Genomic DNA, 22,833 nt, shown 5'->3' with positions numbered 1-22,833 from the left:
CAGATGGGCTGATGGAGGGGGCAAGGGAGGGGAGAGCAGAAGCACAGCTGGAATTTTAGAAACGGAAACCTTCCCAAAGGGACTCTAAACTAGTGGCCTTAGGAAACTGAAATCCCCGGCCAAACCGCCGAGGTTTGGAGTGAAATTTGGTTCTTGAAGACTCATTTTTGCTCATCAGTATCCATCTATGGGTAGCATTCCCCTCAAGAAAGGGACTTCCAGAGAAGTGTGGTGCAAAGACACAGCTGGCTCCACACAGCCCCACGGAGGTAAGCTGCTAGGAATTTAAAAAATCCAACCCTCCAAATCCTCCAGAATTGAATACTGTGGAAAATAACCGAGACACTGGCTTCTCCGGCTTGTTCCGGTTAGACAGCTGCATATTTGGCCCAGCCCGATTGTCCCCATTCCCTTTCTGCCACAAGGACAACCACTGGGGATACACAACCCCAGTAGGCCCCTTGCACATCTTTGGCTGCTGACATTTGGTGTTAGAAGAACAAAGCTTTAGTTGCCACCTAGTAAAAATGCTTCGGAGTTCACACTCTTTAGGGAGGCACCGCAAGACAAAGAGCAGAGGCCGCTGAGCAAAGAGATTTAGGGTTGAAAGAGCCTTTCATTAAAGGAAGTAGCCACACAACCCCCAAGACACCCATAAAGACTTGACTAGGAAATCAAATGCTTTTCATTACACAAGGCCTCCTCTGAGGCTCTTAGGGCAAGCAGGTCTGGCTATAAGTCAGTCATACATGGTTTCTAAACACAGAAATACATTTTGCAGAATTCTGCTGAGTGTGTTGTCTTTTGACCTTTCCAGGAATGCTCCAAGGGCCAACCTGTTACATAGACCGTTACTGTTCGGGAACAGGGTGACTTGGAGCCTGGGTGAACAATGAGGCCCAAACAGAGCGAGCTCAATGCACAGAGCAGTATCAGTGCTGGATTAGGTCTGCCATGGGCAGACAGATCACGTTCCCCACTTCTGATTTATTCACCTCGTTTCTAGTCTTCTTCCCTCCCCGTAACACAAACAGGGCTTTAGCTTGAGACTAAAATTCTCTTACCCACAGGGTCTCATGAAGAGAATTTCTAACTGAAATCAGCATAATCATAATCATAATGTGAGTTTGGTTTTCCAGGTTTCGTTTTGTTTTCCTGAGATGCGCCTTGGCAGTCAATGAACTAGGAGAATGTTGTCACAACACCTATGAGGTGTTTTTATACTCAAATTCTGACTCTGGTCGCCCGAATGTGACTGGAGAAGGTCAAGGTGAGACGGAGGGAGAAGCCCAGAAAAGCGAAAATATGAAAGGCCTTGGGAAGGCGGGAATGATTCCAAAGATGGTGGCTTGGCGCCTCCAGACTTCAAGACTTTCTTGTTTCCCACGGGCTCATGGCTTTGAGAACTGGGAATGTGCGAAGAGGTGCCGAAACATGCCTGGGCAGTTTTCCACAGCATCATATTCTGACAGAGAAGCAAGTGATTGCCACAAACCACTCCCCACAGAGATGTCTGGGGTGGTAAGGACTTCCTGAAGGAGGAGGGGTGCACAACCAGATGAAGATGTTCCTGCCATGGCAGCAGCCCACAGTTCTCAGGCAACGAGTTGGCACATACACACACACACACACACACACACACACACACACACAGTATGTTACCTGCTGGAGTGGGGTACTGGTTCTACACAGTGTGGAGACTTTGTTCCTGAGGAGGAAGGCGCCAGGCCTTTCCTAAGAAGATATCTACAATTCTAGGAATGCGGATGACTTACCAGCCCGGAGGATTTGCTCCTCTGTCTCCTCTGGGAAGGAATTCTCTTAAACACAAGAACTGGAATTGCCTCTCAAGCATTTTAGGGAAATTATATCACTGTTTTTTTTTTCTTTGTTGGGTTGGAAGAGTGTCTGAGTCACACCAAGTTGATGGTATCCCGGAAGACTATAAGAACAGAACTAAGCAATCAGATGTTGATCTGAGGGTCCCTGGGCAGAGCAGCAATCTGCTCAAGAAGACAGGCGATTCTTAAGTTGAACTTTGCGGTTCTTCCCAGCAGGGAGCAGGAGGCAGATTCTACCCCACATGTGCGCTGTCGCTGTCGCTATGCTTGTGAAACACACACAGAGGCGGAAGTGGATGCACAGTAGGAGAAGGGGCCTTGACTCTTAGGTTTCTACGGCCTGAGTCCCTTGAGGGACAGGGAGGGAGGAAGCAAGAACATGACTAGCCCCAATTCAAATCTGCTTTTATTCAACTGTCATCCCATGTACCCTTGAGCGAAGGTGACAGGTGTGACTGCTTGGCGGAACTGTGATGCCCACACTTCCTGTGGAGGGAGCTGGAGAGCAGTCAGAGACCTAGGAAGCCTGAGTCCCACACTCTTCCCTCCCAAGCTGCTGTACTGGATGCTGCTTCTTATGTGTCTCCAGGACACAGAAGCGGGGAGAGTACCCACCCAGTCCAGAAGTGAAAAACCAACCTTTCCCTCACAGCAGAATCTCAAGAAGCACAGAGGGACCTTCAAAGAGCAGGGTCTGTGGGTCTAGTAAATCACCCACATTTTAAAGCAAAGACTGATTTGGTGAGAAAACAGAACTCGGGGGCAAATGTTATAATACGAAGACAATCTTTCACATGTGGCATTGCTCTGGGCAACTACACGTGTGTATGGGACACAGAACATGGAACAAGTCAGATCAGACTGGGCTGATATGGAACCTGCCCAGCAATGAATTGGAAAGTCCCAGTGGAGAGAAACGAGGAAGATTCAAGGAACGTTAAAAAGAAACAAAAACAAAAACCAAAACCTTTGCTTCACCCCATCAGTAGCACGGAGAATCTAGAGAAACAGAGGGAGTCAGGAGAGGAGGAGAAGGGACGAGACAGAACAAGGCAGGCAGAATCCCTGAAGTAGCTGGAGCGTGTAAGATGGGTGCTCACACTTTCTGAGGCATGGTCCCCAACTTTTCAATGTGGCTCTTCACCTGGAGGGAGGCCGGCAGCTTGACAGGCTGAGGAGTCATCTGCCAGTTACACCTGAAATGGCTGTCCCTGCTATTGTAGATAAAATAAATAAATTTATGCCTGTGCCCCAAATAGGCAATAGCCACCCAGGAGCCCTACAATGGAAACTAAGAGAAACAGAAACACCCAGTAGCAGACTGTGTGTTTTGCTCTTGTTCAGTGTCCAGACCTGGTACTAAAGAAGAATGGAAACCTAAGGGTCACCTTGAAAGCAAAGCCACAGGCCTTCTGGCAGCAAATTCCCCATCTGGGCTGGGAAGAAATTGCATCACCTGGAATCCAGCCCAGGCACTCCCCAGTTCCGCCCTGCTTAGAGGCATTCCAGTTTTCTTTCTGTCTGCCCTCCCAGTCCCCTGGGTCCCTTTCATGACAGTTTGTTTCCATGTATTAAAGGAATGACGTATACAGAAATGTCGTCTCCCGAGCCCAGTCGGTCATTTGATATCCGCCATCCTCTGTCCTTCAGGATGCCTCGGGCACGCATCACCAGGTCCTGAGCTGCCAGTGTGTACCTGTGGGGTGGGGGGAAAGCAGGAAGAAGACAGTCAGAACAGCATGGACAGACAGACACAAGGCCCAGGAAGGCTGGGAAGGAAACATCACTATGGCCATACATTTCCCCCATCTTTAAAACTAAGACAAACAAACAAACAAACAAAAAGGCTAGGTAGAAGCATCGTCTCCCCAAATGTAGGAGGGAGGCCTGATGTATTTTTAGTGAACAACATTAAATGATCTCCTACATTATCTCATGGTTCAGTCACTCCAGATGTTATTTATTGCAATGGATCCAAGAGAAGCCTAGTTTGGTGTTCTTCTATCTTAACAAAGTCCCACACAGACCCGGTTTCCCATGACGAACAGTATTCGGCTAAATAAGCATATGAGAAACAGTAACAAAGCAGCAGAACGCAGGAACTTCTGGCTTCGATGTGTTTATTTCTAAGGCCATCCTCCTTTTGTATCAAAGGAAGAGTAGCTTATTTTCCATTCATGGCCTGCGGTAAACCTTTTTGAAAATAAAGTTCAAAAATTTAAAGAATTTAAGAAGACTACACGTGGTCTGACAAGAAGGTGAAGGGTGGGTGGTGGGTGCAAGTGATTGGTAGTGCCTCAGGGCGGTGACACTCTACGCATTTATCAGCACGATGTTTTCCTATAGTTTGGAAGGGCAGCGAAGGATCACTCAAGAATTTGAAAAGACAATTTCTCACTGAGATTTCAACTGTAAACCGAAAGAAGATGATTCTAAGCTAGCACACGGGCTGACACCCAGAGACGAAAGCATGACATGGGCGGGGGTTTGCGGGTTTCTGTCAACTGCGAGGCATAGCCATGAACTAAAACACTGGCTGGTTCCTACTCAGTATTGATCAGGGCCGAGTCTTAGTTGAGAGACTTCAAAGATGTCTGGCAGGGCTGGACTTAGTGTGCAATGGATTACGTCTAAGCCTGTGCCAGAAAGCACAGGTGAGTCATCTTTTCTTTCTTCTGAGTTCACGTTCATCAAATAACCTGCTGATTACGGTCTGCCCCCTGTGTAGGCTTGCCTACCAGGAAAGAATATGCTACTTTTTGGGCTTCGAAAGAATCAGTCAGCTGTATTTCTCTGTATAAATGGCAACTGGCATTTTGGTTTAAAGATCAATTTTGTCAAGCTTGGGGAAGGTGAGCCCAGCTCTGATAATGAGTCTGTTATGTGTATCATGATTAAATCATGCTTGGAACCTAAACAGCTAAGAGGCAGATGCTGATAAATCACCAGGAAAATAAATGTCACCGTACGTATGGCCTCTTGGAAGCTCGACAATGGGGCTATTTACAAGGCGCTCATGACCTTTTGCTGCTCGGAGTACCTCAGCATTACCTTTGGGATCTCGGGACAGATGCCCTTGTGTTCTCTAAACCTCCGAAGAATGTACAGCACCCTGGTTAAAACAGACTTGATTTTTAAGAACAAGGATTTCAGCAAATGATCAGGGCTGGGAGCTTTCCAAGCTGTACAGCCTTGAAGAATTAAGTCTATTCATGCAGCCCAGGTGGCCAGCAGAGTGTTACACACACTGTAATTAATGCAAAATGAATGCCGCCTCCGTGTTGGATGGATAGTGGGTAGGTAGGAGAGACACCTTTTTCTAACTCCACAGAGAGAATTATTAGCTTGATATGGAAGTCTGTTAGATATGAGGAAAGATGCAAGCAGTTAGTCCTAACTAAGGAGTCTCCTCTTGTGGTCAAGAAATAGAGAGGGGGCTGCAGAGATGGCCCAGAGAGCAGTTAAGAGCACTGGTTGCTCTTGAGGAGGGCTGTGGTTCAGTTCCTAGGACCCACATGGTGGTTCAAACTATCTAAAACTCCAGTTCCAGTGGGTCTGATGCCCTCTTTTGACTTTCATGGGCACCAGGCAGGCATATGGTGCACTAACATTTATACAGCCAAAACACCCATACACACACAAATAAAATAAAGATTTTTTATAGAGACCTTAGACTACAGAATTACATGAATACCCCAGTCTTATATTCTACACATTCAGTACAGCCTCTAAGGGGTTTGCTTGAGTTTATTCTTAGTTGTATATAATATTCTACATGTAAAATATAACCATGAGGTTAGCAATAATGTTGCTACCAGCAACATTAGGGTGACGTTTATCATCCTGGTGACTGATCATGTCTGGACCTTAACTTTGGAGATTCAGAAACATCACTGACACCAGCAGTGGTGGCCCACACCTTTAAACCCAGCACTCAGGAGGCAGAGGCAGAGGCAGGTGGATCTCTGATTTTTAGTCCAGCCTGGTCTACCTAGAGAAGTACCAGGACAGCAAAAAAAAAAAAAAAATCATAGTGAACTGCGGGAAAATGTGGTTGACATGGAGACATGTTTTAAAAAATCAGAAAAGGAAGCTCTGACAAGTCCAGACAGATTTCTTGATGGCTGTCTGCTCACGAGGCACACAGGCCTGAGCAGGGCTGGCCGTCATGAGAAACGGCTAGGGGACCAGGAAGAGATTAGTCAGGGAATTCAGGCAAGAGAGAGCAACCCCACACTCTGCCTCTCGAGACTCTGGTTTTTCACTGTGTTAGTTTGTGGGGACAGGATTTTGCCCTACAGGCCAGGCTGTCTTTGAACTAGCGACTGTATTGCCTCGGCCTCTGAGGTACTAAGATCACAGGCACGAACCGTCTTGCCTGGCCTCCCCAGTATTTTCAAACCAGAGTTAGCTTCGCCATTATTTTCTTGATTCTGTACACACACACACACACACACACACACACACACACACGAGAATTTCATACACGTATACAGTAGAGCTTTTGACTTTTTAAAAGTTGAGTCCTGGGTCACCTGGAGACAATGGCCTCATCCAATGAGGTTTTAGTTTTAAAACACAGCTGTCACTTACTGAAAGATAAATTCTTTGAGATTTCACTATCTTTCTGTTTCTCCTGAAGTTTTGATTGTGAGCCTAGTTTTTAATGAACCATCTCTCCAGCCTTTCCCTCAGGTTTTAAGCTTTATTTCAGAGAGACCCTCTAACCCAGGCTGAACTGGAAGATGACCTTGAACTTCTGATCTGATTCTCCTTCCTCACCTTCAGAGTCCTAGGATCCTGTGTACCACCATGTCCAGTTTTATGGGGTCTTGGAGATTGAAGTTAGGGCTTTGTCTATGCTAGGTAAGTGCTCTACCAACCAAGCTAGAGCACCAGGTTCTGAACTTCCTGGAACAAGTTCCACTCTTGTTCCCCCAGTTTCTTTCCTTTCCTTTAGAGCCCCCAGCATCTCAGCAGGAGGCCCTGTACCCTCCCTACCTGTTCTCTGACAGCCCAGTCCCAGGGCTCCTCCCCTCCGACATCTTGCAACTGTGTTCTTTAGCCATGTAATCGCCTTTTGAACGTCCTCCTCCTGGCACCCAGGCATGACACTTCCCTAACACCTGTTCTCTCTGACACTCTTAATTTTCTTCGTAGGCCCCAGTCAGGACCTAGGAAGAACTCGATAAACGTTCATCTGTTCTCGCTTCCAAGGAGCCACTTTCCCATCAATCATCCCCAAATAATGACATTCTAGTCCCGGAAGCAAGAAATCAGAGTCCTTTCCAATGCCACCTTCTCACCATGATAGCATTCAATTATAAAGCTTACAGAGCAGAAGCGGGCGTCTAAATCTCATTGTTTTAAGGGTATCATTTCTCCAATAAAAACCAATTGTATCGTCATGAAGAGTCACATTTACAATGACACTGGTAGATCTGGCCTTTACTTTCTCTAGAACACAGACGTGCACACATGTACGAAGACTTGTTCTGGGCTTTCCATTCGTTTCCTTTTCTGCTTGTCCTCTCCCAGATTAACGGCTTTTGAACATCGACACCCCACAGAGAGGTGATTTTGTGATATTATTTACTTCTGTCCAGTTGGCAATCCTACTCAGTTTTTAATATACACTTCACTATTTCTGCCTTATCTAAAAAAACTAAAATGGCATTAGAACCCTTCCCTTCACCATCCATATAGCGGTGTACTATTTTAGTTTGCCTTTTGGTTAAGCCTCTAGTGGTCACCATTATCATTTATTATCTGGGCATGTAAGGGACCCAACGCACATACAAACTTCTTCGCTTGTCTCAGGCCATTTGCACCCTGAATGTTTTTTTTTGTTTCCTGCTATAGAAGGACATTACTAAGTCCTTTAGCAATGCTCCAGGGGTGAGCATACATCATCTTGGGACAATGAAAATCTTGATTTAACTTAAGAGTAATAACTCTTCAAGGTGCGGTATTAGAGACTGTTATTGCGACTCAAGTATTATGTTTGCATGTGTGCACGTGTGCACACACACGTGTGCATGTGCACCAGAAAAGGGTGTCGAATCCCCTGGAGCTGGAGTTTCATGTTTATAAGTCACCTTATACAGTTCTAAGAACCAAACTGTGGTCCTCTGCAAAAGTACTTTTACTTATGAGCATCTTTGTTTGCCTGTGTGTGTAGGAACATGCCGCATGCATATGGAACACTCTGTAGAGTCTGTTCTCTCCTTCCAGCACATGGGCTCCAGGCGTCACCTAGGTTCATCAGGCGTGGTGGTGGCACCCTTACAGGATGAGCCCTCTCCGGCCCTGAGGTTTTTAGGTAATTTCCTGGCCACTGCACCTTCCAGAGGTAGCTGCACTTGCTCTTCCGTGATGGTCTTCTCTCCTTTGATTGTTTCCTCAGAAGTTCACCACTCAGTCCATTCAGGGAACAACTTCATCATGGTGATGGCTTCTCCAGTTCTTTCCCAATCCACCGCATGACTCTACGTTCGCAGGTTTAATTCCTTTCAAATCATCCTATTGCATCCAGGTTTTCTCTGGGAGTAGGTGAGTAGTGGGGTCTCCATCACATCTTTATGATTTTCTCCATGTGTGATTTTTTTTTTTCAAGACAGGGTTTCTCTGTCGCTTTGGAGCCTGTCCTGGAACTAGCTCTTGTAGACCAGGCTGGCCTCGAACTCACAGAGATCTGCCTGCTTCTGCCTCCCAAGTGCTGGGATTAAAGGTGTGCGCCACCACCGCCCAGCTCCATGTGTGTTTTAAGGCGAGGGACAAGCTTTTCCTCTGAAATCAGTTGTCATCTAGAGATTTAAAACTATCTCTGGTGTGGGTATGTGTGTGTGGGGATGCTATGGATGTTTCTCAGTGATTCACACAGTTATGCTAATTTGGGGGCTTAGGACCCCTATGTCATAGTAGTAGTAGGAAGGTTGGCTTCACATCTGTCCTGTGTCATTTCTTCCTTAACCTAGAACCTTAATTTTGGCAGGTATCTGCCCTCGGTACCCATGTTCTTCTGGGAGGAGCAGACTCTAACCTGAGGGAGAAAAGTAGGGAACGTCCCAGGACTTCTGGGCCCCACCCCATTCCGAGGAGTTGAGAGTCATTCTGAGCATGGCTTCTCTGCTCAGCTGCAGCAGTGTGCAACAACCTCCCCACCAGGCAGCTCTCTGGAGGACACTGCATTCTACAAGCAAGACATGAACCTGAGCTTTCTGGACAGCTTCCTGGCACGCCTTTTATGGGATGGGAAACCCGCGCTAGAATGAAAGCCAACTGTGAGGCCCTTGTATGGAAGCTTTCCTCACAGACTGAGCTCAGCTCTTGGAGAAGGCATTTTGGTTGCAGTTGCTAGAGTGGGCCAAGCTGGTGGACACCTCATTATCCCCCACATTCAAAGGTCAATTTGTTTCGCGCATGGAACCAGTCCAAGGCTGCTTTTCATCAAGACTAGCATACAAAGAAATCCCCCCAACTACCTTCGTTCCTGCTTTGTTTTCCAAGCCCTACCTTCCCAGAGACGCCTGGGCTGGAGACAATGAAAGAAGACGCTTCTTGTGGCCACGAAACAGGAAGGCACTAAGAATTCGCACTGAGTCCGAATACAAGAACATATACGTGCTACAGACTGAGGAACATGTCCTGAACATGAAACAAACACAAAACACACAGCCCAGAAGCAAAGGACAGGGAGCAGCTGAAGGCAGGACAGGAGGTGAATTGTGGGTGCCTGGGACCTGGCGGGTTGAGGCGGCTGGCAGTTCTGGAAGCTGGAAGGGGAACAGCTATAGTTACCAGTGCCTTCCTCACAAATGCTTGTCATTCAAGGAACTACTGTTATTGGAAATGCTCACTCTTTCCAAGGCCAAGAATCTCCCTAGGAGATGAGTTTTGAATTTTAAGATTGTTTTTTCTTCCCTGTCCTAAGCTTTCAATATTGATCAACAAAGTTCTGCAGAAAAAAAAAAAAAAGGCTGCCAGGGAAGAACTGGAGTTTGGAAAATTCACAGGGCGGAACTCAGAAGTGGGGGTGTGGGGATGGGAATGGAGGGGTGGAGAGATGGGAATGGAGGAGTGGAGGGATGGGAATGGTGGGGTGGAGGGATGGGAATGGAGGGGTGGAGGGAGCTGGGGAAGCGGGGAAGGACTGCAGGGACAGTGGAGAAAACACAAGGCTGGAGCTCTTTAGTAACCACTGAGGGGGCACAATAAACTCTGATGTTTTGCAATTCTGTCACCTATTCAGTGATTCAGACAAGGGGCCCGGTGGTTATAGACCACCAAGATTTCATCTTTGCTTTTGCACCACTCAAATGGATGGCTCTGGAAAAGTTTCTTAGCTTCTAGGGCCCTTCTTTTTGTTGTGTAAGTCTGGAGTGGTCAAACTGTAAATCTCAAGGCTTCTGCAGAGAAAAGATTTTTCTGCTGCAAGCATCCAATATGGCGGTCGGCACATGGCCAGAGATCATGAAGTGTGAACTGTCCCTTCCCTCATTAGACTTCAAATGCTGTCTCCTTCCCATGAGCCTTTGCCTTAAGTCATTTACCTCTTTCAGAGGCTGTTTCCCACGAGGTCACCTTGGCATCAGTAAGGAACTGTCAAAAATAAGTCAACTTCAGGCCTCGAGTTGTCCTTACAGCCATTAGCAGCCATCGCTGGGTGGGAACTCCCGCTAGTCATTTGGACAATGCAGAAAGGGTCCTCTAAGAGGGAGGGTGGGTGGGTAAGGGTGTCCAAATATTTGCATATAAAAGGCAACCTCCATCTGCTGGCCCACACCCCCTCAACAATACAATGTGATGGGAAGGGAGGAGGAGCCCTCTTGGCATTCTGAGCAGGTCTCTGAGATTTAAGAGGGAGAAAACTCCCCAGCTTTGGAACACTGGCAGGGGTCTGCGGTGATGAGTGGAGGGGGCCTTTGTTGTGTTCAGAAAGCAGTAATTTGTTTTGAGAGGAGGCACATATATTAGGTGGACCCATGGGAGCTGGGTCACCCCTCAGAACCAAGATGAAGCCTATGAAGCTACTCATGGTTTTCTGACACCAGTTTAGGCCAAGAACCTGAGACACTAGAACAAGGCATCAGGCTGGAGAGAGCGCCCCATCCCGTGGGAAGACCGAGGATCCCCTGCCCCCTGCTACCCACTGCCAGGCTTTGTCCGCTTCTCAGTGCCCTGGCGGTGGCTGGGCTCCTTGGTTTCTTCAGTGGTGAATGTTTATTTTTGCCCAGTTCCCAAACACCAACATTTCAATACAAGGAGGAATAATAACCCAGCTCCTTCTCAGTCCTCCCAGGCCAGCTCTTTGAAAGTCCCTGATGCGCGCATAGCTGAGAGCTCACACAGCTCCCTCTGCCAGCCCAGCAACAGAAGAGAGGCGGTGACTGCTGCAGCCAGGGTCTCAGGCTGACTTCCAGGTTCCCACGGATCTGAATATGCTAAACAGCTCACAAGGGACAGAGAGCAGATTTTGATCTAGTCTCCAAACACCAGATCAAACACTCAGGAATTTGTCCCGAAAACCTGCAAGCGATAAGTTGGGGGGTGGGGGAGAAAAGGGAAGGGGGTGTCCTTCCTTTTTGCATTTGAGGCATAGTTTCTGGAAAGCATATGGTGTTGCTGAGGAACTTAGTTCAACTCGGGGGGGGGGGGGGCGGGAGGGTTGTCTTTTGCCAAAATAAATTAGATTATTACCGGGGTAATACAAACTGGCACTTAATACCGCCATTAAGGTTGTGGGCTGTCGGTGGGGTGTTTGACTTTTCTCCACCCCATTCCTTCTCAAAGCCCAGGGCTAATGAGAGGGCAGAAGGGAAAAACACCCTTACTAGTAACAAGGCATCTCATGCTTGAGGGAGAGGGATTTTGGTACGTTGGTATTTTACGACTCCATCAGACTCTTGACAGGGCCGGGCAGGCAGCTCTATGTACTTAGCATGTGCCGGGGCTTATATGTGCAGAGAGCACACGTATGCCCTTGTGGCACGGCAGGGGCAACAGGGAGCTATTAGGAGGTAAGAGAGAAGATCTAAGGTTTCTACAGAGGGTTTCTGGGAAATAATGGGCGGGCAAAGCCCTGCGAATATCTGCTTCAGCACTCAAAGCCTGAGTCCAGGGCCTGTTTTCACGTCGGTTCTCATTTTTCTTGCCTTTGCCTGCCCAGCTCCCTTTCAGTAACAGTAACAATTTATTCCCCTCTGACAAAACATTAATTACAGATAGTTCAGACAGTTGCTCCCACTTTGAATAATTTCCCCTGGGAGACCCACCAGTGAACCTCTAGCTTCGCAGAGGGGATGACCGTCAGTTCCTCCTGTTTTACCTTAGTCTCCGAGTCACATGACTTGAGTCTGACTAGAGTTAGGGGAACAAGGGTTTGGTGTAGCCCAACCCCTGTGAACTTCAACAGCCTCTCTCTAGAATATTTGCGTGACCCCCACAAAAGAGTCAAAGAGCTGCCAGCTCCACGGCACTTCAGGACAAACCAATAAAATGAAAGAAAGACCAAAGCGCACTGCACTCAGATTCTGGGTCCTCTACAAAGCTGCCTTTGAATTTTCTGGTTCTTTTGTGGAGACAGTTCAAAGAGAAGAAAAGCTGGGGTTTATCAGATTGCTGGGCCCATGTGTAACGTGTGTAACCTCCCCGCCATGCCGAAGAGGAAGGTGGGAAGGTTAGGAGTATGTTAACTGGTCTTTACGTTAATCAACTCATCCCTCAAAAAGCGTGGGGAGATGGGTGCGATTTTATATTCCTCTTTTGCAGGAGGATGTCATCAAGGGAGAGATAACCCTGGCCATCCGTTGAGAGCTGCCGTCATCAGGAAGCAAAAGAAAAACGAAAGGGAGAAAAAAACCCACACACAACACAAACAAGAACCCCCAAACTCCTGCCTAGTCAACCTGGGCTCTGCTTATTTCTCTTGGCTTCCTTTCCACATAACACTAGGAAAACCTGGTTCATGTCTCAGGGCAAGACAGGTCTACAGAGACTGTCCAACTCAGAAACATGTTCTTTTTCCTTGGGTTGCTCCCTCTCTGGGCCCCCAGGTTTCCCACACTAGGGGTGCATTATTCCTTTGTCACTTTCAGTCAAACAATAGGCAGGAGCCATCTGACTTGAGGGTCAGCCCCACTCAGGCTTGGGCACAGACACTGTCTACTTTCCCCCACATCAGGATTCCATAAGCAAACCTGGAGTCCTGGGCCACATTCACAGAGAAAGGAATGGAAAGGTGAATAGTGCCTCTGGAATTGCGGCTTCTCCTCATCTCAGAGTTATGGCCGGGCTAAGACTTTTTAGGGCATCTCCCACTTCAGTTTCCATTTCACAGCTTCTACAGCTCCCAGCGGAGAGAGTGCCCGAGCATTCTGAGTTCATGAGCCTCTCAGGGAGACAGGCTGAGGCTGGGGCCCTCCTGACAAATTATACAGCTCGTGTGGAGCATCGCCACACACATGAATATTCCAGAGCTTGAAACAAATGGAGTCTACTTGATTTCCCAGTACGGCTTCCATTACTAGGGCACACACAGGGTGCACAAAGAAATCCAAACGCTGTTACTCAGCGATGTTTCCTGATCGTCCTCATAATGAACAAATTATACGAGTTCTGTTTCATTAACACAGGCTCCCCTTTCTTACAAAGCATGTGTGTAATTCAGAAAGCCCGGAGATGATCCGACTGTTCTCACACCTTGTCTGAGGACACTCTCAGGCTAACACAACCAGTCACACTGGAGTGCTGGGGTCCCATGCCCCATCTCCAACCTCACCACTCTGCTGCCTGCCTCAAGCCAATAATTAATTCTTCAGATTTTAAACATCCATTGTTGCAGGCTAACTCCTCTTTTTAGTTATTCAAGGGGCAAGTTCTGGAAGCTTCTGTAATCTCTCACTTCAGACGGTGAGAGGGCAGGAGAGGAGTCTGTTTCACCTCAGATTCTTTTCCAGTATTATAACCAACTTTGGCCCTCAAAACAAGCCCTTTGGAGTACTGGCCAAGTGAAGGACTCTCAATGGGAGATATCCTATAACGGAGAAAAGTTTTAGACATTTGCCACCTGTATTCTGTTAAAAATGAACCAGAATGTTTCTGACCAAGAGTCTCTTATTTTTTCTTATTTGGTTGCTCAGGCTGGCCTCAAACTTGCATAAATGACCCTGAGCTACCAATCTTCCTGATTGCTATCCTAGAGTGTTAGGACAGCAGGTAGACACCCCCAACCCCCGCCGCCATGCCTGGGTTATAGGGTGCTGAGGCCACATTCTAACTAGGTACCCCTAGCTCTTCTAGCCATTCTCTTCTTGAAAATTCAGTTTCACCCACTCATCCACATCCCCGGCCTGCCCTGCCACACCCCTGCCAGACTTTGACTTGCCATTCGTGAGTCAAACAAAAAACCAAAAATAAAATCAAGAAACAAACTAAACCAAAACCTCTTTCTTCCTTCCTTCCTTCCTTCTTTCCTTCCTTCCTTCCTTCCTTCCTTCCTTCCTTCCTTCCTTCCTTCCTTCCTTCCTTCCTTCCTTCCTTTCTATTACTGTCTCTGCAAGCTCTTCTGTACCTAGGCGTCCCCTCTGACTGGGCACACACATACCGTCTGTAGGTTTTAACACCGTGGTGGGCAGATTTGTTGCCATGGAGAGAGGTGGGCTAGTAAATACAACGAGAGCCTGGGGAAATGTAAAAAGCGCCAAGGGCCCTGTAACTCCTAACTTGTAGCTGGCTTTACGGAGCAGAGCAAACTGCCATGCTAACAAGTAGGGGACAGACTGGGAATGAAAACTAAAACCACAGATGAGGAAGAGCAAAGGGGGAGCCAAGGGAAGAACTGTTAGCTAAGCCCAGCACAACCTCTGCACCCGAACACAACTGCACCAACCAATTCTAGGAGGAAAAGTGTCCCACCAACCAGCTCCCAAATCAGGACACAGAGGCTTGTTATTAGTTTTGAATGCTTGGCCTAGCTTAGCATTGACTTTTGACTTGCCCTGTTTCTCTTTATCTACCTTCTCTCCTTGGGACTTTTCACTTTTCTGTCTGTCTAACTTTCACTGCTTCTCGTGCCAGGTAGCTGCCTGGCTTCTTGCCTTGGGCATGTTTTTCCCCATCCCCACCGCTCTCCTCATTCTCTTCTCTTGCTTTCTCCCCCAGCCCTTTCTCCTACCCGCCCGCCAGCCCCGCCTATCCTTTATCTGCCTAGCTATTGGCTGTTCAGCTCTTTACCAGACCCATCAAGCGCCCTAGGCAGGCAAGGCGAAACAGAGGCAGCACATCGTCACAAAAGTAAACACACATCCTTATATCATTAAACAAACGCAGCACAAACAAAGGCAACGGAGTCCTGGCCTTCAGCTGCTCTTCCCTGTCTAGAGCCTTCTAATTGAAGTTACTAAAAGCTGTGCCTTCCCTAGAGGATCAGAGGATGGGAATTTTACCTACTGGCCATTGACTGCTGGGTATTTAAGCCTCCAAGGTGCTATTAAAGAGGGGCTTTTTGGTACCAGCGTTGGAAGGTCTGTGTGTCGGTCTGTCTCTGCGTGTGTATTCTCAACCTCCAGCCCCTTGCCCGAAGCTTGCAAACTGGGTTGTAGCACACAGAACGCAGACGGGGAGGGGAGGTGGGGGTCGTGGTGCGTGGCACCTTTCCATAGTTAAAGTAATAGTCCACAGCATAGACAAGTGCAGCACATCTGTGCCTAGTTAAAATGATATTCCACAACAAGCATCCTCCTGCATCTATACACATAGGGCTGGGATGACAGGCATACACCAACACACCACGCTGTTCTTTACACTGAACTCAGGCTTCATTTGTGCCAGGCAAGCATTCTACCAAGGGAACGATATCCCCCAGCTTGCGTGTTTTATTGCTCTCTGAGAGTCCTTCATACAGAGTGGATAAAAATCCCTCTTGGGTTGAACAAGGTAGATACATCTTCCCTTGGCCCACTGCTTACCATTTGGCTATTTCTGTCTTTTGAAGAAACAAGGTTTGTGATGGTTAATGTAGTGACACCGACCTTAAAATGGACTCACTTATTTTACGTTTAGGTGTGTGCACAAGTGTGTCTGCGTCATGTGTGTGTGCATGCCCTCAGAGGACAGAAGAGCCTGAGGGCAAGAGAGGGCACTGGATTTCCCTGGAGCTGGAGGTACAGGCTATGAACCACTGATGTAGATGTCTGGAACTGAACCCGGGTCCTCTGGAAGCAGTAGGTGCTCCAAGTGCTGAACCATCTCTCCAGACCCTTATTGGTCTTAACAAAACTAAACAAAAACCCACTTGTTTTTGTGTTTTGTAAGAAATTCTTCCCAACTCCGAGGCCACAGGATGATCTCCTATGCTGCTTTCTAAAAGTTTTAATTTATTTTTATTTTTGCTTTTAAGATGTCCCACTATACCTAGGCTTACTAGTACCTCATTTATTGATTTTTTTTCAGATAAGGGGCATTTTTAAGTTTTCCTATTGTGTTAATTAGGCTTAGTTTTATCTTACTATCAAGCAGGGCAGGACTTTGTACAGCCTAAATACATGTTAGAATAGGACTCCAGTTTTGTTTTTCTACACTTGCCTTGAATCAGCTTGTCAGAGTCTGTGCAAATCCACTGGGCTGGAGAGGTGGCTCAGTGGTTACGAGCAGCTGCTGCTCTCGCAGAGACTGGAGTTGGATTTCCAGTACTCATGGGGCAGCTCACTACCTGTTGTAACCCGAGTTCCAGGGGATCTGATGACCTTTTTCGTCCCCTGTAGGTACTCCATGCACATACACACATGCAGGTAAACACTCTTACAATAAAACAAAAATAAATAAAAATTTAAAATAATTTATGGATATTTCTGATATAACTTTAAAAAAATTTAAAAAATTATGTGCATTGGTGTTTAGCTTACATGTGTGTCTGTGTGAGGGTGTCAGGACCCCTGAAACTGGAGTTACAATCTGGAGCTATCATGTGGGTGCTGGGAACTGATTCCAAGTCCTCTGGAAGGGCAGCCATTGCTCTTCACATTTAGACGTCTCTCCAGTCCTCAAAACTCCATGATATTTTTTATTATAATGTGCTATATAGATTCAATATTGGCTGAAATGATATTCTTATATTGATCTAATGTTGGATTGCCTCTTACGTTTTAATTATTGCTGCATCTGAGTTACAACTATTTGGAGCTACTATTATTTGAATTCCATTTTTATCAATGTCTCAGAAAATTTATGGATTTTGTTCATTTTTTATTGCCTTTTAGAATTGATTTTATTAATTATTAGTTTTTAATTTGATTATGATAAATATATAACATCAGCTTTACTGTATCTACCTTATTAAAGTTTGGATCTAAAGTGCTTGTCTGTGGTGTTAAGGACAGTTGTATCCTGGTGAGGTTATCAGCAGCATCCACTGATCTCTTCTGCTTCATCCTCTTTCCCAACTGTTAACTCATTACTCAACAACTCCCGTTCTTCCGTCCTTCCAACCCTCAGCTCCCACCAAGTCCACTCTCTGCCTCTTCCAGGACCTCTTAGAGGAGGAATTCCACCCCTGAATGGAAACACACAGCATTCTACGTCTGCGACTGCCTTCCATCCATTCTGTGAGTGTCAAGAGAAATTCCATTGTAGTTTTATGTTCCTCTAATGTGTTAGATATTTCAAGGAATCAAAGTTTGGCTTAATAATTTATCCTTTTGGTATACATGTTGTCCTTCTGGTGTTTGTTTTTCTCTTTATGACTCCCTTGGAGATTTAGTCTGCTGCTGTCACTGATGTAAGCACCATGGATTTGGAACTAGAAGTGTGCAGCATACACACAGGGGGAACATGGACAGACAGACAGTTTTGTAGAGCCTGGGGGCTACGTGGATTCTTTTGTACATGTGGAAGTGTGCAGTGTACACACAGGGGGAACATGGACAGACAGACAGTTTTGTAGAGCCTGGGAGCTACATGGATTCTTTTGTACACGTTTATGTGGAGCGAACAAGCTGAAAACATTAAGACATGTCTTTCTCTAGGGTTACAGGTTTCTTTCAGTCTTTGTTGTTTGTCTTTTTCCCCCCTGTGGTCAAAATGTCAGCAGGTTGTGGCTGAGGATTCTTAGAACACAGGGGAAGCTCCAAGTGGAGGTATCCACGACATGGAGGGAAGGCAGTCACTTCTGGTATGTCAGAGGTGAGTGGAGCCTTGATCTATGCTTAGCTCAAAAAGCAGGAAAAGAAAAAGGCCAAGATGCAGCCTTTATACTTTCCATATGTAGCACTATTTCCAAGACCCAGGTTATTTATAGTTTGCAGTAATAACTTTTCTCCTTGATTGGTAAGATGTTCAGAAACATGGCTCACTTCCACGTGGGGTTCCTCCCACTATCAGACGAGCCATGATACTGCTATTTTAGTTTTCCTAACTATTTACATTTAAAGTTTACAAGTTAAATATTTCCCAAACAGAAAAAAAAAAACAACCTATTTAAGCTTATGACTGTCCTTCCAATTAGCATGCTGTTTGCTGGTGGTGAGTGAGTTTGTTTACGAGATGGGATCGCTATGTACCTCCGGCTGTCCTTGAACTTGTGCCTTTTCTGTCTCCACTGTCCAGTGTTAGGATTTTAGGTGAAGGTGGTGACACCTCACCTACGTGCTAGTTTAATCCAGCAAATTAGTTCTAACAACTTTAGCTGTCTCGGTGCTTCATACAGAGAATGTGTGTCTGTGCCCATCCATGTACTTGCTTATACTTTGGTTTAACAACCCACTTGGTTTCTTGGGTCTTTCCCTTCAAAATTTTCCTCAGAAATTGGTTGGCAGTAAAATTTCTTAGTTTTTGTTATGGAAATTTCTTTAATTCACTTCCTTTATTGATAGTTTTCCAGATTCACAGCCTTTTGCTTACTCAACTGAAGCGATGGAGGGTCTCTCGACTCTTCTATTGTTCTAAGAAGACTGTTGTAAGTGGTAAGTCTGTGTACATCTATTTTCTAGCACCTAAGGGCCGCTAGCTTCTTAAGATGTACTTATTTAGGGCTGGAGAGATGGCTCAGGGGCCAAGAGCATTTGCTGCCCTTCAGGGGACCCGAGTTCAATTCCCAGCACCCACATGTTGGCTCACAACCACTTGTGTCTCTAGTTCCAGGGGACCAGATGCCCTCTCCTGGCCTATGAGAGCACTGCACACTTGTGGAACACAGACATGGGAAGCAAAATATGAAAGTAAATACATTTTTTCAATAAGTAAGGAACATAAGTAGCTATTTACAATTTCCTTTTTTTAAAAAATTTGTTTTGTATGAGATTTGTTGGGTTTTCTGGCTCCTAGGTTTAGCATTGTTCAAGAATTCTGTAATTCCCCCTTCCCCACCTTCTATGTTATCTCCTTTTGGAAACATACAGAGCATCTGAGGTGACCTTTCTAGTTATGTAGTGTTTCACTGTTTCTTTTCTCCTTGTATTTCGAGCTGTAGGAGAGGTTACCTATTTAGTCCAGTTTTCTATCTCAGCTGTGTTCTCTTCAACTGTCTTTATCCTGGTCACTGATACTTTCTATTTTATATATTTTTAATATCTAGAAGTTTCATTTATATGTTTTAAATACGTATTTTTAATTGCATGTTATCAGTGCTTTGCCTGCATGTATGTATGCACACCTTGCATGTGCTTGGTGCCTGTGGAGGCCAGAAGAGGATGTTGGACTCCTTGGAGCTGGAGCCAGTTGTGAGCTGCCATGTGGGTGCTGGGAACTGAACCTGGGTCCTCTGCAAGAGCAGCAAGTTCTCTTACCACTGAGCCACCTCCCCAGCTCCCCTTTACTTATTTTTAAAATCTGCATAGTCTCTTCTCCTTAATAATATTTTCTTTCCTTTTAGATCTTGGTTTGTGGACAGAGGGTTTCTCTATGTCATCCTGGTTGAACTGGAACTCATTCTGCAGACCAGGAAGGCCTCCAATTCAGATATTCACCTGTCTTAATCTCCAGAGTGCTGGGATTCAGAACACATGCCACCACCCCTAGCTCATCCTTGAGCATGTTTTTGGAGCTCTTAAAACTGATGCAAGCTAAGATATTTATTTATATTTTCTGCTAACCAGCTCAGTAAGGGAATATTTTCAGCTCTACTGCCTGTTGTGCTACTGGCTTTTCCTCACGATGAATCATTTCTTGCTGTTATAGCTGAGGCTGCCTTTCTTCTAGAGGTGTTTTCTTCTAGGGTTTTGAGTCTTCAGGGCTGCTGGGGTATTTACCCTAGCGCAATACCTCAAAGGAAAACTCCACTGTAATCGCCCTCTCCTGTCTCTGAACTTCTTAAAAGAAAACATTCCTAACGAATGACCAATACACGAAAGGACCCTGTCATCATTCTCACCAGCAGGATCAAAACCCAATCAACGTGCAGGAAGAACACGAGAAAGGAGGCAGGTGTGGTGGCTCACACTGCAAGCACTACAGAGGAAGGGGCAGGGAGCTCCTTCCAAGTGTGAGGCTACCTTGGTCCATTATAGGATGAGTTCTAGGCATGCCAGCATTACATACTGGAACCTGTCTCAACCCCTCTTACTCCTCACAAAGGAAAAAAGTAAAAAAGAAATGTTGCTCTTTTTTTTTTTAAATTTTAAATAGGGTTTCATGTAGCCTAGGTTGGCTTCAAACCCTTTACTTAGCTGATGACCCTGAACTTCTTCCATACCCTAAGTGCTAGAACTACAGGCATGTGCCACCAAGCCGTTTATGAGGTGCTATCGACTGCACCCATGTCTCATGCATGAATGGTAAGCAAGCATTCTACCAACTGAGCCCGTCCTCAGTCCCCTGGAAAACTTTTCAATAAACTGAATTCTTTGCCATCTGTATTCGAGGTCAGCTCAAGGCGGGTTTTCTGTCACGGGAGAACCTCTATGAGACAGGCAGCCCCCTGCATTTGGTCCTGAGCCTTTCTTGCATGAGTCCCGGTGAGACCACACAAGTGCTTACAACGTGCCCACCTGTGAGGGTCATCCGGGTCACAGTTGGGAAGAAACTGAGTGACTGCTTCCGCTACTTCTTCATTGGATAAGACATCCCAGAGTCCGTCCGTAGCCAAGATCAACACGTCGTCTGCTCCGTGCTCATATCTGGAGAGATCGTAGACTCTAACCTGCAAAGAACGGGGAAACTGCAAGGTGAGAAGTGCTGAGAGGGGGTGCGTGGGTGATGCTTTGCTCTTGTTTTTGTTTCTAACCAAGCAGCTTCTGATTCCAGGCTTTTTTTTCTGTCTGACCCTACTAATTTTCATAGATACACTACAAGGTCCTTGATCCATTAGCGAGCCTTGTGGAGTGGACAGCCTCTTTCTGAAACTTGTTCTCAGACACTTAGGCCTAGTCACAACTGAGAATGCGGCCCCGAAGGGCTTACTAATTAACAAGAAAGATACGAGTAGAAAAGGTAATACTTGAGATACCGCTGAAGAGATGACTTACACGTGGACCCCATGTGAGCCATGATGAGCTAGCCTGGTTGGCTTCTTCTGCATATATTAAGAGCCATCCTTTCCCAATTGCTATGAATATAAAGTGAAAAAAAATAGATTCTTCCATTTTAAGAAATAGTCTGTAAGGGAGATGAAGTCCGTTTGGGGTTATAAGAAATGACTCCAAATGTATTTATTAACGACTAAGGAGACAGACTTTGTTTAAGGTGTATCTTATTTGAAATCATTCTTGCCTATTTCTTCTAAGGCACAAAGGGCCACAACACCCCCTCCCTCTGAGTAAGGATGAGGTTATGGTATTACACTTGGGATTGACAATTTAGAAAAGGCGGAAGCTCAAGTTGCATGTCCAAAGCATGCTGCTGGACAAGTTTCCTACCTTCTCTGATCTCATATCTTGAATGCTAGTGGTATTTCAACACTGGCCTAAGAAACTCTTTACAGAGGACAGAACATCCTTGGGAAACTAGAAAGAATTCAGAACTGAGTCTCATCAGGGTGAGACGGACAGTACAACTCTATGCTAACCCTACTTGGACAGGGTTGGTGGGGGCAGGGAGGAGCACAGAGGAGTTTGGGGGTTTCATAGTCATTTCTTCCTGATTCTGCAGAGCCTCCCTGCTTACAGTACTTCATGGGCTGAGGACAAACATCAATTTAATGATTCACCAATTTCCTCTCTCTCAATTCCTTTATCCTATGTGCTTGGAGAAAGCAATGGGGTAGGGGTGGGAAGAGAAAAAGAGAATGTGGCATAGGCTGTTGCTCTTGTGTGCCTTCACACTGGTGGCATCTGGCCATCTCAGGTATAGGTAATGGGATTCTAAGAGGTCGACCAGATGGTTCAAAACCGGCCTTTGTTCTAGAATGGTTTGTCTAGGCCAGTGACATCCTTTAGGCACTGGTCCTGTGGGTTAGCAGACAGCCTGGTGGGAATGCCTGAAACTAAAAGAATGCTTGACCCTGGAAAAGGAGCTCAAATGAAAAGCAGCCACAGGTCCGGGCCTCTGTGGCCTGTGGATTAGATAGAAACAATTAGCTGACGGCCCGGCACCTGATGCCATCCCCAGGGACCCCTCGGCAGCATACTCTACCAGCTTTTAAATTCCTTTTTCCTCAAATGCATGCTCACTTAGGGCTGAGCATTGAGCTTTCTCCAAGTGGGGTTGGGGGTCCATGAGGCACAGAACTTGAATTTTCAGATATCCTTCCTCAAGGTACTCATGGCTTATTTTCCCTCGATGGGAGGTAACCAACCCCTCTTTGCTCTATTTTCTGTGGTTGCTGGGAGTTGGAGCCATGTTTCCTCAAATGTTAGTGTGTAAGCCAGTCAGTCAGGGAGCCTGAGCGCTCGCAGATGCTTCTTAAGGAGGGCATGAGAACCCACAGTTCTCCAGGTGATGTCAGACATACAAATTCTGGGACCACACTTTGAGTAGCAAGGTCACAGGAGTCCTACAGGGCCTGGAAATCAAGGACTCTATAGACTCTGTGATGCCAGACACAATTAGTGTCCTAAGACAA

At 46.2% G+C, this 22,833-nt stretch overlaps 1 protein-coding gene across 1 annotated transcript in view; it reads right to left on the bottom strand.

Annotated features, from left to right (window-relative positions):
- Positions 1-2,229: 2,229 nt before the first annotated feature.
- Ppm1h (protein phosphatase, Mg2+/Mn2+ dependent 1H) overlaps positions 2,230-22,833 on the bottom strand; it is a 255,649-nt gene continuing 235,045 nt past the window's right edge. The window contains exons 9-10 of the mRNA XM_048418385.3: positions 20,822-20,973; positions 2,230-3,537 (exon numbers count right to left, since the gene is read on the bottom strand). Of these exons, the coding sequence (XP_048274342.2) occupies positions 3,390-3,537; positions 20,822-20,973 (300 nt within the window). The 3' untranslated portion in view covers positions 2,230-3,389. The remainder of the gene's footprint in view (positions 3,538-20,821; positions 20,974-22,833) is intronic.

Source organism: Myodes glareolus, chromosome 26 (genome assembly GCF_982192425.1).
Source record: "Myodes glareolus chromosome 26, mMyoGla1.1, whole genome shotgun sequence".
NCBI lineage: Eukaryota > Metazoa > Chordata > Mammalia > Rodentia > Cricetidae > Myodes > Myodes glareolus.
This window is presented reverse-complemented; position numbering and strand designations above follow the sequence as displayed.